General features: G+C 35.2%; 1 protein-coding gene across 50 annotated transcripts in view; it reads right to left on the bottom strand.

Annotated features, from left to right (window-relative positions):
• PCM1 (pericentriolar material 1) overlaps positions 1-15,030 on the bottom strand; it is a 101,619-nt gene that overhangs the window by 39,510 nt on the left and 47,079 nt on the right. For 30 of the 50 annotated variants that reach the window (XM_054561237.2, XM_054561241.2, XM_054561240.2 and 27 more), the window contains 3 exons: positions 12,724-13,082; positions 4,655-4,819; positions 2,137-2,193 (listed from right to left, as the gene is read on the bottom strand). In XM_054561237.2, the coding sequence (XP_054417212.2) occupies positions 2,137-2,193; positions 4,655-4,819; positions 12,724-13,082 (581 nt within the window). The remainder of the gene's footprint in view (positions 1-2,136; positions 2,194-4,654; positions 4,820-12,723; positions 13,083-15,030) is intronic. The other 20 variants (XM_054561243.2, XM_063726528.1, XM_054561245.2 and 17 more) reach the window with 2 other exon arrangements.

The following is a 15,030-nucleotide window of genomic DNA, read 5'->3' as shown; positions in this document are numbered from 1 at the left end:
AATATTGATGAAGTACCTTCATGACAACTTTTATTAGCTAGTATCATTACTCTCAGCTTTAAATTATCTAAAAATTTTATTTTAGACAATTCTATTTCAGAGCTTTTAAAGTAGAAAAGACGTTTAATATTACCAAGATAAATAAAATCTTCAGATATCAAGATATGCATTTTATACTAAAAATAAAATTTTAATGAATAACACTACCTAGCGTTACTAAGAACCATGTTTATTTCTGATCATATAAAATATACAGAAAATATTATACATTTTATGGGAAAAATCAGTGAAAATCTTTCAACACTTAGAAATAAGCTAAGTGCTAATTTCTTTTTTTGCTTTTGCTAATATGAACTTCATTACAGAAAAGGAAGTTTGTATATTCTGTTAATGTTAAAAAGAATAAACTGAATGCTGCCAATGAAAGCTACTAGATTAAGGTCTATCCAGTATAGTCTACTAATTATCAAATCTCATACATCACACAGAAAAGTGCTGTGATGATGAGTAACCAAATCTGTAACCTAACATAATAGGTCAATTTCACCACTGTGTCTTATCTACATACTCAGTGTATATTGGAGCAGGCAAGTGACCCGACTGAAGTTTTCAGTTTCACAGAATCTAGGCATCACTCTATTATTTAGCTACAATTCGGCTATATTTACTTGTTGATAACACAAAATTATTATACTCAAAGGTATCCATTTAAAATGTTGAGTATCTTAATATATTGCGCTTTCAAATAATTACACAAGATCATAAAAACTCATTTTTGTGAGAGGGATAAGAAAATGCAAAAAGAATGTGCTCTAATAGAAAAATTTTCCACTACTTGGCTAATAATTTAGTATCTTCAGGTCTCAATTTCCACAAGCATGAAATAATAACATTACTAATATAAGATATTAATAGAAAAATATATTAATTATATATAACAATAAATATGCAACTTCCCTATTTTGCCTCAGTTACAGGTATAAAATCAAGTGATACACTAAAGTTCTAGTAGTTTTAAAGTATGAACTATTACAAAAATGACACTTATTATAACAAGCAGGAACCAAAACTATCTCTGTAAGCAATCTCTTCTAATGGGAAAAATCCAGGTAAAAAGAATTTTGATATGCAAACTTTCATCTTATATACTATATTGCAGTTTAATCATACTTAATTTAAAAAATTCATTTCAAAGCTATAACTGTTTAATGACATATTTAATACCTCTGTATGTGATAAAATTATCAATCTAAATTGCGTATCATTAAAAATTGAATTATTCTCAAATAATGAATATGCCGTTTAAACACAAGCTTCATTCCCCCACCACTTCTGCAGTCAAGAGGTGGAAAGTTTATGCCAGTTTCTCCTCCTGAACTGAAATTGATTAGCTTTGGCTGGAAAAATCCCTAATCTTAATCAAGTTTCTCTAATTCCATCTTGTTTTTATATCCTATTTTCAGAGTTCTTTCTTTTCAAAGTGCCACTGATATATTCAGCTTTGTCAGTTCTGGGTCCTTGTTTTGTATCTTTAGATTCCCCTAAAGGTTCCACTCAAACTGGCTTTTACTTTTCATTCATGTAAAGCTGCAAGAGGAGTTAAAAAAAATATTTACAACTCTAAATCATAAAGAACCACATTTAATGAGAATACTTATATTAGAGACTAAAATAGTATTTGGGAATCTTTGTAATTTCCATGATCTTTATTTATCACGTCTTTGCATGTAATCGTTGTTTTGTTTGATGACTTATTTTTCTAAGATGTTGACTGAAAAGGAAAGATAAACTATAAAAGTAACTATATTTCTAGGTCTAAGAAATATTAATGCTTTGAAGAAGTACAAAATAACCTCAAATCAAGTACTAAACCGTAAAAAAGGTTTCTATTACCCTTATGAATGTGTTAGGTTACATACACTAACAGAATATGAAAACAAAAGCAGCCAATTTTACCAAGAATTATAAATGAATGGGTTCAGAATTTTATGAATATAAATTATCTCTTACAATAGTCACATAACACATATACTCTAAGCTAAATTTAAAAAAGAAAAAAATCAGAACAATAAAACCTTTAGGACCAATGGGAAAAAATTAACAAAAAGTGGACACCAAAACTACGCAGATTGTTACCTGGCGCTTCATTGCATGCATTTCTGTTAGACTGCTGTAGTATTCTCCTAGCATGTGCTGTAGGAAAGGGCAGACATAAGGATGAACATAAAATGTGTATGAGTAGTAAAGACAGGGTCTATAACATGAATAAGTGAATGAAAAAAAGAAATAAACAAATTTCTTTAAAATTGTTTGCCTGAACTAAGGCTTATGCTCTACTTAAAAATAATCTCAAGAAAAAAAATCTCAAAAGGTTTGCTATAAACGTATATTAAGGCGACCGATGATGACTATCATAATAAACTTCTATCATTCATTTTTAGAAGCATACACATCAAGGTGAACCTCCCACAACACCCACGGGAGAAGAGGACTGCGTAATTTAATACTAGCAGTCATATTATGCTATACTCTAATAATCATATGTTATGAGTACAGTTACAAAAAGTAACATGCCTTACATGCTATAAAGAATTTTAGGGTAATGATTAAAACTAAAAATAAATCTTTTCAGGGCTGGGCGTGGTGGATCATGCCTGCAATTCCAGCACTTTGGGAGGCCGAGGCGGGCGGATCACGAGGTCGGGAGATTGAGACCATCCTGGCTAACACAGTGAAACCCTGTCTGTACTAAAAATACAAAAAATTAACCGGGCGTGGTGGCACGCACTTGTAGTCCCAGCTACTCAGTGGGCTGAGGTAGGAGAATCGCTTGAACCCGGGAGGCAGAGGTTGCAGTGGGCCAAGGTCGCACCACTGCACTCCAGCCTGGGTGACAGAGCGAGACTCCGTCTCAAAAAAAATTTTTTTTTAAATCTTTTCAGAATGTAAATATGTAAACTTGTGTGTATTTATATATGCAAACATTTTTTAATTCACCAAAATTCAATCATTATATTTCACTAAGTAACAGTAACAGGGACTGAAGTACTATGTCCAATTATTATTTAAGTAATTGATACTCAGTTTATTAAGACTTTCAGTTTAGTGTCCTTTTTTGACCTCTACCCGACTGTTTGTTTTTTGAAGATACCACTATTTGGTAGAGAGTAAAAGGAGATGAAAATTATAAAATTTTAGTACAATTCTGGGTTCAGGAGAATAGGACTGATATTTTTGCAGAAAGGAACACAGACTTAACAGAAGCCCAGCTTCTAAGTTCAGCTTTACCATTTCCTAGCAATGTGAGCTTGAGAAATTCATTTCAAAATGCAAACAAATGTGATGTTTCTTTTCTGATTACAAAATGATAAATGTTCATTATGAGTTTAAAGATGATAAAACCACTATTAACATTTTGGTGCATTTTCTTCCAGCCTTTTTGCATTCAAATTTTTCTTTACACATAGTTGAAATCATACTGTTGAGACAACACTAAATCTTAATTTCTTTTTTTTTTTCCCCTTTGGTTTTCTTAGGATGGATTACTACAAGTACAATTACTGGATTAAGGGCATGACTTCTGAAGCTTTCCAGAAAAGTTGTACCCATTTACATTACTGAGCCTTTATGAGTACTGAAAAACAAAACAAAAGTTCCCTCTTTGACCATGTTTCCTCTGAAAAATGGAAATAAAACCAACTCAGCATTATGAGGCTCAAATAATGGAGCATGGTACAAAAGATAGCTGCTATTATCATTTTTAAGCAAAAAACGCATGCATTTTATACTAATGTCAATGAAAGCTACTAGATTAAGGTCTATCCACTATAGTCTAATGTCATGTTATTGCTTCTCTCTCTCCATATTTCTTTGAGTTACTCTTTACAAATTAGGAAACTACTGGTGCTTATTTAAGTATTATCTGCTGCCAAGGGACTCAAAAAAGTGACAAACAGGGAAATACTATAATAATGTGATTAAGGCAACAAAATAGGTTTACACAAGCTACAAGGAAAACAGGAGAAAGGGGAAACTATCCTAGCTTGGATCAGAATGGAGTTCCAGAATTAAAATTGTATTAAGAATCCAGCAGAGAAATGAACTTATAAAAAAGGCAGAAAGGACTTGAGATAGAAAAACAGCTACCAAGAAAAGAAAGAATGTGATAGCTATACAAAAACTTCAGTTCAGTGCCACAGAAAGAAAAAAGTTCAAGGCAGAGTGTGTTGAGAAATGAGTCTGGAGAGGCAGGAAGGAACCAAATCCCTGATGGCCATGTACGTTCCATGAAGGCATTCAGACTTTATCCTGCAGGCACAGTGAGCCAAAGGATTGAAGCAGGGGATGACTTGATTTCATATCTCATTCGTAATCAGGTAAGATTTTCAGAATTTGAAATGAGGAGTTCCACAATTGTAACTATCCTTTGTTTAGAATTTTATTAAAATGTGTCCAAAACTATTAAATAGCATAACGAAAAATATTTTCAGTTTTTATTTTTCAGTATCAAGGAATGTGTACTATAATTTCCACTATAAAACCTTCCACATGATAGATATGTGTGAAACACCAATTTTAAAACCTGCTTTATTATAGCTTTTCAAATCTAAGCTGAAAACCTCCTTATATTAATGCAAACCAAAAAAGAACATACCTGAAGATATTTCTGTAGACCTATTACATTTTATTATTTTTTCCAGTTGCTCATGATTCTTTCTGCTGAATACTTTTGCTTGAACAGGCTCTTCAGTCTGGGCTGAATGTCTGTTCCTACTTTTGCAAGGTTCACATGTGCTAGACATACTGGCACTTTCATACCCTTGAGTAAAAAAAGTGACAACTGTTATCAGTTGCAACTAACTCAAACTAAAAGGGAAATTGGTTTCCATTGTGTAACAGTACAGGTAACTCAATTTAGAATGCTAGGAAGGCCTGGTATAAATAGAATACAAAACAGTAAATATGTCTTGGAGGTATCTTTGCAATACCCTTTGGAAGCATGAGCTAACAGTAATAAATCTAACCTTCACTGTTCTTTGATACTCATCTTAATGAGTATATTCCAATTCGAAGTATATGGCAGACCTTACATGACCCCAAATCTCTACTAGAATTCCAAGTTAGCAATTTTTAATATTAGGAGACATAAGAATCACATCTGATATATACAAATATCAATTACAGAGGGAGAGTAGTCAAATACGTTTGCCTTTCTTATTATCTTTTATGTGACATGACTTGGTTTAAAAGGTCTTACCCACTGATAGGTTATACATATATTCTATAAAATTTTCAAGTTTTTAAAATATTTTGGTATATATACAAGGTAGAAATTCCTTTTTTTTTTTTTTTTTTTTTGTTCCACATGGATAGATGGCTATACCTACCCTCTTTCCACTGAATTAAAATATACATTGGTCAATACATTAAATTCCAATATTTCGGTTTTATTTTTGGACATTTTATGTGTTCAACTTAGCTATTCCAATGCCATTTTTATTCATTTAGAAACACAAGTTATACAGTATGATCAAATATCTGCTAAGGCAAGTCCCACTAGCTTCACTTTTTTCTTGACTATTCTTGGCCATCTGTCCTTCCACATAAGCTTTGTTGTTGTTGTTGTTTCAATTTTAAAAACAATCTCTGGGGACTCAAAATGGAATCAAATTAAAAGTATGTATTAATCTGAGGAGAAATAGTATTTAATAATCTTACACATTTCCATCTTAAGAACATGGTTATGTTTTTATATTTGTTCAATCTTTCTGATGTTCTTCAAAAATACTTTATAGCTTTTTATAGACCTAGTACTTTCCTTGTTAAATTTGTTCCTTACGTTTCACACCCCCCACTCAAACATTTTGAGTACTACTATGAGAAAAGCATTCCTCTCCACTTTCATGCTACTGGATATTACAATAGAGAAAAATATTCACACACTTATTCCATAACCAGCCACTTTAACAGTTTACCTTGTAATTCTAGGAGCTACTTTCCAGTATCTCTTGGGCTTTCTTAGTATACAAAAATGCCACTAGAAAAAAACACATAAAACTTGCTTCCTTCCTTTTCCAATATTTATTACCATTATAATTCCAATTATTTGACATAATGCTTCCCAAATAATGGTAAATAATGATGGTGGGACAGAAGGAATCCCTGTTTAGTTCCTAATTGAGATAGAAATATCTCTGGAGTACTTTCATTTACAATGGTGTACACTGGCTAACAGTCTTTATTACACTTAAATAACTGCTTTTTTTTTTTTTTCTTCTCTTTTCTGTTGAGACTGAGTCTCATTCTGCTGCCCAGGCTCAAGTACAGTGACACAGTCTTGGCTCATTGCAACCTCCACCTACCAGGCTCAAGCAATCCACCTGCCTCACCCTCCCAAAGTGCTGGGATTACGGGCATACCTGCCTTCTTATACCCATTTTACTTCAAATTCTCATGAGACTAGCTTCTATGATTATTTGTCCCTTTGATAGAATAAATTATGTTGACAGATTTCCTGGTAACAAATCATCTTTACATGTCTGAAATAAACTCTAGTGTTGATAGTCTAGAAATCTTTTGATACAATGGCAGATTCAATTTGCTAATATTTTATTTTTACTTTTGAATTTATATTAGTGAGACTGATCTACTGTTTTCTTTATTAAACTGTTCTCTCTCTTCATCTTCCCCTGTATAAAGGTCTCTATTGTGATTCATAGGTTGTTTCTTTAGTTTTCCTCAGATAGGATAAACTAGTATCTCCTTTTCATTCTGACATGTGGAGGGTCCTTTGGCTAAGTACAAGGTTCCTGAGTTGCAGTTCTTTGTCAACTGTGTAGCATCATTCCACTTTTTTCTACTTCTGCTTGTGTGGTAAGGAAGATTGCCTGGTGTCGGTTTGGTTCTTTTTCTTTGTATGCAACTTGGTCTTTCATGTGGAAGCTTAGAGGATTTTTACTTTTTCCTTGGAATTCAGGGATTTTGCCAGACTCTGCATAGGTGTTTGTGTGTTTCCCTCACTTCTCTCCTGGCTAGACAACAGTCAGCTGTTCTGATCTGCAGTCTCAAGTCTTTCTTCATCCTATCTATTATTTAGTTATTGCTTGTCCACCTGTTTTGTTTTTTTTTCTCCTTTAGAACTTCTTGTAAGCCTCTAATTGTCTTCTCTTGATTTTATCTGTTAGTACTTTCATTCCATTTAATGACATAATTCTTCCCCTTGATTTTCTAGGCCAGTAATTTGGAACTTAATAGCACGTGTCCTCTTTTTCAAATAATCTAAACATTAAAACTTAAAGTCATTTTTTTCTAGCTCTAAAGAATTTGTTATAATTCAGTCTGCTTATGTGCCCTTATTATTTTGTTCAAGTGTATTTGTTCAATATTTTGTTCAATAATTCTATTTTCACTAGGTTTTGCCTCTTCCAGTGGTCTACTTCTGTTTTCTCCCTGGTAACTAGGTCCCTTTTATAAGCACTGTTATATTCACTGGCCTAGTCATGACTCTCACCTTCTCTTAAGGCTGGACCGAAATGCTGGATAGCTTTAATGATGGCAAGATGAGGGTGCGTGGAAGTCTCATTCCTGTAGTCAAGCAACATTTTCGCTAGCAAGTTGTCAGTCCCTCATCAAGACAATGAGAGGAATCTTCTCTACTGCTTAGTCTCTTCAGCTGCAAAGACTAATGCTCTCCCATGTACAGGGTTAAGGAGGACTGCCACCTACTTACTCAATAACCTTTCTGCCAACTAGTAGCTTGCAGTAGCAAAACATTGCTACTCTTGGGGGTAAGGGGAAGGGTCAATAGTAGGAGGAATTGCAAGGATCTCCTCCAACATAGCTTTCTGCAAGAATCATGGAGATCTGACCATGCTCCTGACACTCGAGGAAAAAGCCAGCAGACCCTAAAGCCCTGCTTCCATCTTCCAGATCACCGCAGGTCTACTAATAACAAATAATTTCCCCAAATATTGTCAATTTATTATCTGTGATATCCCATCTAGATTCAACCCTCCCTCTCTATTTCCAAGGCCATCATGTAAGACTTCATCATCTCAACGTTAGGTTCCAGGTTTTTTCACTGGTCTCTCAAACTAAAGTTTAGCCTCTGCCACCCAGTCTGCATGAAATTTACTGAAAAGAGAGACCTCTTGATTATTACTGATCTTAATATAAAACCAGCAATAAAGGATATGAGTGCCAAAAGTAATACGTAAAATGACATGACTGGTAGTACTATTGCTCATTTAATAACATACAATGATCTAAAGAAAAAGATTTTAAGTATGTTATTCTAACATGAACATTTATATAAGTGAAATTAAACATTTAAAGGCTGTTACTATATCACATGAAAAGTGCTGAATAAATTTTAATCAAAATTAAAATACAGGTAATGTGGCATATACAAAATTCTCAGTGGGGAGTCCCAATAGGTACTTTAAAAAGGAATACATACAGTCATCCTCCAAAATAGCTGAAACTGTGAAGAGAAGTAGGCTGTAATTATTAAGATGCTATGAAAAGAGAAAAAAAAAAACTATGGTTTTATATACGAGTCCCAAATTAAAAACATCAAAGGCTAGATTTCCAAAGTTAAGGTACTAATGTGTGACTGATGAGAGATAAGGATGTTATCTCCTATGCCACTTCACCACTCTTTCCCTTTCTCATTGTGTTTTTCCTCAGCATGAGGGGGTGACATTAGTAGAAGAAACAGTACTTCTACTTGGGCCTCCACTGAAGGGAAACAGATCAGCCATGGCACTCTGGAGACCTTGCACGTGTCCAAAGAGCGCAGAGAGGTTAAGGTCTGAATCACAGTGCAAGCTGTCTTGGCAGAAGGCCATGGAATCATCCTGGAACATGGACAAGAGAGGCTTGTGAGAAGTTGCTACATGGATGGACATTTTCCACTCACCTCTCTCTCGCCCCAGGATGCTTCTGTCAGCAGAGTTTCCCATCTCCTCTCAGGTTCTAATGAAACATGAGATCTTTCTTCCTCACCCTTGTAGGGTACATTCACAGACTAAACAGGCTTAGCTGCAGTATAACAATGATTCCTCAGCAACAGGGTGTCCCACCATTCAAGGGACAATCGTTAGCCAGTCCCTTTTATTTCGGTGTCACTCTTTTCAAGTGTGAGACAAGGGGCACAGAGAAATGGCACCTTGGACTACTTTTTTCTCTGCCTAAGTAATTAATAACTGTCTAAATTCAAAAAGTTTACTGGTTGTTTACCAGCCAAATCTGTCAGGCTTTGCCTTGCCTAATGTTTCACATCCATTTCATGTCCATCTTCATTAGTGAGCAACAGGAAAGGGAGGAAGGAAGAAATGAAAAGATTCAAGGACAGTAAGAACCCAGAAGGCAGTACCTTAACAGTTCTATCCAATTTTCCAAGAAAAGAGTGAAGAAAATCTTGGCTCCTACTCTCTGATAATATCAGAAGAGTATAGTGTAACCAAATTATAGGTCTGATAACAGAAAAACTCAGTAAGGCAGAAAATCACCTTCAACTCATAAGGTCTAAGTCTGAACTCAAGTTTAAAAGATGATTATTACATAATTTATATATTCTTACCTCGTACACAATATCTATTTTCACATATAAAGACCTTCTAAGGATTAAAACACGTTACCATCATGGGAAACAAAGTTATATGAGATTTATCAAGCTCCTTCTGAAAGAATGTCAACATGCACAAAAAAACACATATATATTTGGATCAGTCTAGTAAGTATGGGACAGTATAACTGGCTGTACCGTATCTCTCAAGACAGCAATGTAATTCCCACTATGCTGAAATATCTGTCATATCCGTTCCCAATTCCTCTCATCCTGCTTGTTCCCCACTCTATACTTTTCTTATTGTAGTAACAATTTGAAAGGCTTTCTAAACTTTTCCCCACCCACCTCTATTTACCACTTCCTTTAAGATACAATAAAAATCGGCCAGGCGCGGTGGCTCACACCTGTAATCCCAGCACTTCGGGAAGCCAAGGGGGGTGGATCACCTGAGACTGGGAGTTCAAGACCAGCCTGACCAACATGGAGAAACCCCGTCTCTACTAAAAATACAAATTTAGCCGGGTGTTGTGGCGCATGCCTGTAATCCCAGCTACTCAGGAGGATGAGGCAGGAGAATTGCTTGAACCCAGGAGGTGGAGGTTATAAAGACACAGTAAAAATCCTTTTTTCTAACAAATCTTGACCATTCCTATAGCACAAAAGGAACAAAAACCACATAAACCAGTGGTCTAGTTCAGTACTTTTCAGACTTTCACGTACATATCTTCATATCAAAAATCTTGCTAAAATGCATACTGAAGAAAAATACATACTGATTTAGTTGGCATAAGGTGAGGCCCAAAAGCACGCATTTCTAATAATCTCCCAGATGATGTAATGCTGCTTGTCCACAGTTCAGAGTTTGAATAGCAAGGATTGAGCTAATTTGATTTTACCCCGTATTACTTTGGCTCTGCTATGTATAGTTTGATTCTGCTATCAAGCCTTTTATTTGTGTGTGTGTGTGTGCCTTAAAGTGCGGCACTCACTGACAGGTGGTCTTGAATGCTTGTTGAGCAAATGTGACTGTACGTTTCCAGCAGGTATTTTTATACTTCAATATGAAGGAAAAGAGCACAAAGATCAGAATGTCAATCTTTGTCTTGAAGTTAAAAGGTTGAATTATACATTTGGAAAAGTAATTCCCCAGAATAAAGGGGTTTCAGAAAAATTAAAACATACCAATATTTCTAGGGTTAGGTGGTCATAGCCATAAATTAGCTAAGGTTCCTGTAAAATCTGCTACTTGAAGCGTAGTCCACAGACCAATATTGGCAACACAAGAGAGTCTGCGGGGAAGGCAGACTCTCAAGTCCCTTCCAAGCCAAATGAATCAGAATCTGCACTTAAACTGTATTCCTAACGAGATTCGTGTGAAACTCAAATTTATGAAGTATTGCCCTATCAGATTCAAATTAACTATTTGAATGAGACAATGCTGAAATTTAAAATGTCAGCTTTTCTTCATTTGTTTATATGACAAAGAGCATCTTTGTGAGGGCAAAGCACTAGGAAATAGAAAGTTCTGAGTTGCCTAACGGCCCTGTCTCAAAATGGCCATTATCTACTTAAATCTTCTCTGGTAGCACCAATAGTAATCTTGGAAAAGCACAGTAACTTTCTGAATAGCTTCAGATTACCAATTAATTTACCAAATAAACCAGCTTCTCCCAAACCTTTACAACCAGAAAATTACTTCAAGGCTGATAATGTGTATGCTAAGAAAAATGTCACCCCTTTCACTCCTGTTCAAATTTGCTTTTTAAACCGTCAGATTCTTCACATGGGGTTCAGGGTAGGAGCCAAGGACTTCAAGGATAGATGAATTACAGAAATTTTTTTAAATGGGCCAATATTCTCTTGTATCTGTGGTTTTCATTATCCAAACCTTTTTCTAAGGTTTCATTATCCAAAAGTGATTAAGATGAAGGTTGCCAAAGTTTACAAGTGTATCTTCTTACTACAGGATTTCTCAGAGCCTTTACTATACTTGTATGTGTTGTGAACTTCCAAGAAAGGGAGTTAGCAATGTGCAATGCATTTCAAACTTTCCTGATTATAAGCCTAGAATACTTTGTTCTTAAACACCAATTTTTTTTTTTTTTTTTTTTTTTTTCAGACAGAGACTTGCTCTGTCACCCAGGCTGGGAGTACAGTGGCATGATGTTGGCTCATTGCAACCTCTGCCTCCCAGGTTCAAGCGATTCTTGTGTCTCAGCCTCCTTAGTAGCTGGATTACAGGCACGCCCACCACGCCTGGCTAATTTTTGTATTTTTAGTAGAGATGGGGTTTCACCATGTTGGCCAGGCTGGTCTCAAACTCCTGCTCTCAGGTGATCCACCTGCCTCAGCCTCCCAAAGTGCTGGGATTACAGGCATAAGCCACCGCACCTAGCCTTAAGCACCAAATACTATCTCCTTAAACTCAGAACAACCTTTCAAGGCCATAGCCCATCCTTTGCAAACATAAAAAGAATATTCTTCAGCTGTAACACTGCAGATCTTAGCTAATGAAACTATTTTTAACCTAGTACTACACTTCAGTAAATAATTCAAAAATCACAGAAAACCTATTTTTGTAAGAGGTATGACTAACACCATGAAGAAAACTTAAAAAAGTTTTTTTAAAGAACTTTAATATGACACTCAATGGCAAGACTAAGTAAAATATTGAGTTTACTTCCAGAAGGACTTAAGCCAGCCTGTTTTAAAACTGGTTTTATCTATATGATATTCAAAAACTGCAATGTATTTAGAAGCCCACTATTCTTTAAACGAATCAATCAAGAATCCATCTAAAAGTCACGACCAAAGAGTTGGATGCAGGATCCGATACAATAGCAAAAGAAAAAAAACAGTAAACGTGGGCATTTTGGCAATTTTTCATTAATCTACAAAATCGAAGCTTTAAGAAGTACAAAAAATAAATGCCATGTTTTACATTAATCCAGAAAATTAAACTCTATTTCAAATGTTATTTTGTAAAAAAAAAAATTATATATATATATAAAGGTAACTAAAAATGACTGTTCAACTAAGTCTAGAACAGCACCTGCACATCTAGCCTTACTGAAACTATATATATGTCAACATGTCAAAGTAAGATTACCAACATTTACACTGATCAACATTCAACAAATTTCAACACTTACTGATGTTTTTAACTCTGCTTTTCAGCTGAGTAGAATTCCTCTTCTTACTTTTTGACTTGGGAGTTTTATCTTTAGATGCCAGGCTGGCCTGTGCAGATGCTTTTCTTGTCTTGAATGTTTTAGTCACTGTTGTTGGATCTACTGGATCAGGCATACTGCTAAAGCTTTCCAGTGATTCTTCATCAAACTGGCGTCTTCTTCCGTTTGTATCTAATTGATTTTTGCGGTTACTATTTGTAGATTTTTCTACAGACACTGCAAATCCAGTCTTGATAAATGGTTTCTCTACTTCACCTTCTTGTTCATATAACCATGGTGTCCTACTGCTTTCCACCTCCTCTTCAGGCAGTTTTTTATTCCTTACCAATGAAAACAAGTTTTTATAAGTTAATAATTACAGTTTACAAAAACTCCAAATACACTGAATTTATAGTCTACTCCTGAGTAGATTTAGGTGAATAAAATTGTCAACAGGCTATAAAAATGTTTTCACAAAAATACACATTAAATATGCAAATATCACATAAGCTAAGGTACTAAATTAGTTTTAATTCTGGACCCATCTCACTAAACCACTTTTACTGGCAAAAGTTCCTTATCAAAGATCTAGCATTTGCAATGGAAAACAGTGGGAAAGAAAAATCAGGCTAGCTGCAGTGGCTCATGCCTGTAACCCCAGCACTTTGGAAGGCCGAGGCAGGAGGATTGCTTAAGCCCAGGAGTTCAAGACCAGCCTGGACAAGATGGTGAGACCCCGTCTCTACAAAAAATTTTAAAAATGAGCCAGGCACAGTGGCATGTGCCTCCAGTCCTAGACACTCAGGGGGCTGAGGCAGGAGGATCCCTTGAGCCCAGGAATTCAAGAAGGCAGTGAGCTATGATCGTATCAACTGCACTCCTGCCTGGGTAACAAAGTGAGACCCTGTCTCTAGAAAAAACAACAAAAAGAAAAATCAAGGGAGGATGGGATATACAAGAACAAAAAATTGGAAGAATGGCTCAGAAAGAGCTATAGCAGAGGGCTTGGGAACATACATGGACTTGTGTTCACCTAAAGCAGTTCAAGTAGAACCAGAACTTGGTGAAAACAATTGGTCATTCAATTAGCAATTTATTTCTCCACTCCTTAAGTCCGTAGTTCTATTAGTCTACTGTCATTTCCCAAATTTTATCTGCTGAACACTAGCATCCCTTAATATTTAATAGGCACTCATCGGTCATCTAGGTTGGGGAGAAAAACACATAAAACAAAGTTAAACAGGTCTGTAAAATATCTCCGAACTTTTAATATGCCAACGTGCTTTATAAATCTCTTAAGAGTGGTAGTGAGCAACAAGTCCAAAACTTTATCACAGAACCTAGCGCAAACAACAACACTGCTCCTAAGAATAGTCTGGGAGACAGTGACCTATAGGATTTAACTCAAGACAAGGGTTAGAAACCTGTAACTTACAGGCCAAATTCAGCCTGCTGCCTGTTTCCATATGACCTGAGAGCTAAGAATGGCTTTTATATTCTTAAATAGTTGGAAGAAAAAAATTAAAAGAAAAAAGTTTGTGACAAATGAAAATTGTATGAAAATAAAATTTCAGTGCCCATAAATAAAGTGTTATTGGAGAACACAGCCATACTCATGTTTACATATTGTCTACGGTTGCTATTGTGCAAAACTGTCACAGATGAAAGGCTACGATAAACACTGTATGGCCAGCAAGGCCTAAAATACTATCTAGTCTTTTATAGGAAAAGTTTTCTGACCCCTGAATAAGACTACAGGATTTTATCTGACTTTTTATCTCTAGTCATTTAATTCCATGAAATTACAATAGTTGAGATTTTGGGAAATGAGGTCTAATCTGAAGTAGGCCAAATATCTAAAATAATATTAGACATTCAGATCCATCCTAAAAATGATATAAATAATTTAAAACCAGAGTAACTTTTTACTATCAATTATATAAAAAACATGGAAAATAATGAAGTAGGAACATTCTAGTAGGAAGGTCTATTCACCGAAGCTTTGAATAAATGTTTACTGCTCGTGATGGATATTCATTCAACAATCATTTCTGAATGGCAACTGTGAACTAACACTGTGTTAGGCTTCTGACAATAGAATACCTTTATAGAGCAACATGAGATTTAACAGGAAAAAAACAGAACAACTAAAGAAAAGGAGTCAACAAAGTAATGGATGTTAATCATAGGATTCCTAGTGGTGAATACAAAGTTGGAATTCTCAGTTATTGGTTAATCAAGTAAAAAAAAAAAAAAATCCCAGTTAATGACTCAGTAATTAAACAGTGT

Source organism: Pongo abelii, chromosome 7 (assembly GCF_028885655.2).
Source record: "Pongo abelii isolate AG06213 chromosome 7, NHGRI_mPonAbe1-v2.0_pri, whole genome shotgun sequence".
NCBI lineage: Eukaryota > Metazoa > Chordata > Mammalia > Primates > Hominidae > Pongo > Pongo abelii.
The sequence above is the reverse complement of the archived record's forward strand: the minus strand, read 5'-3'. Positions and strand labels throughout refer to the sequence as shown.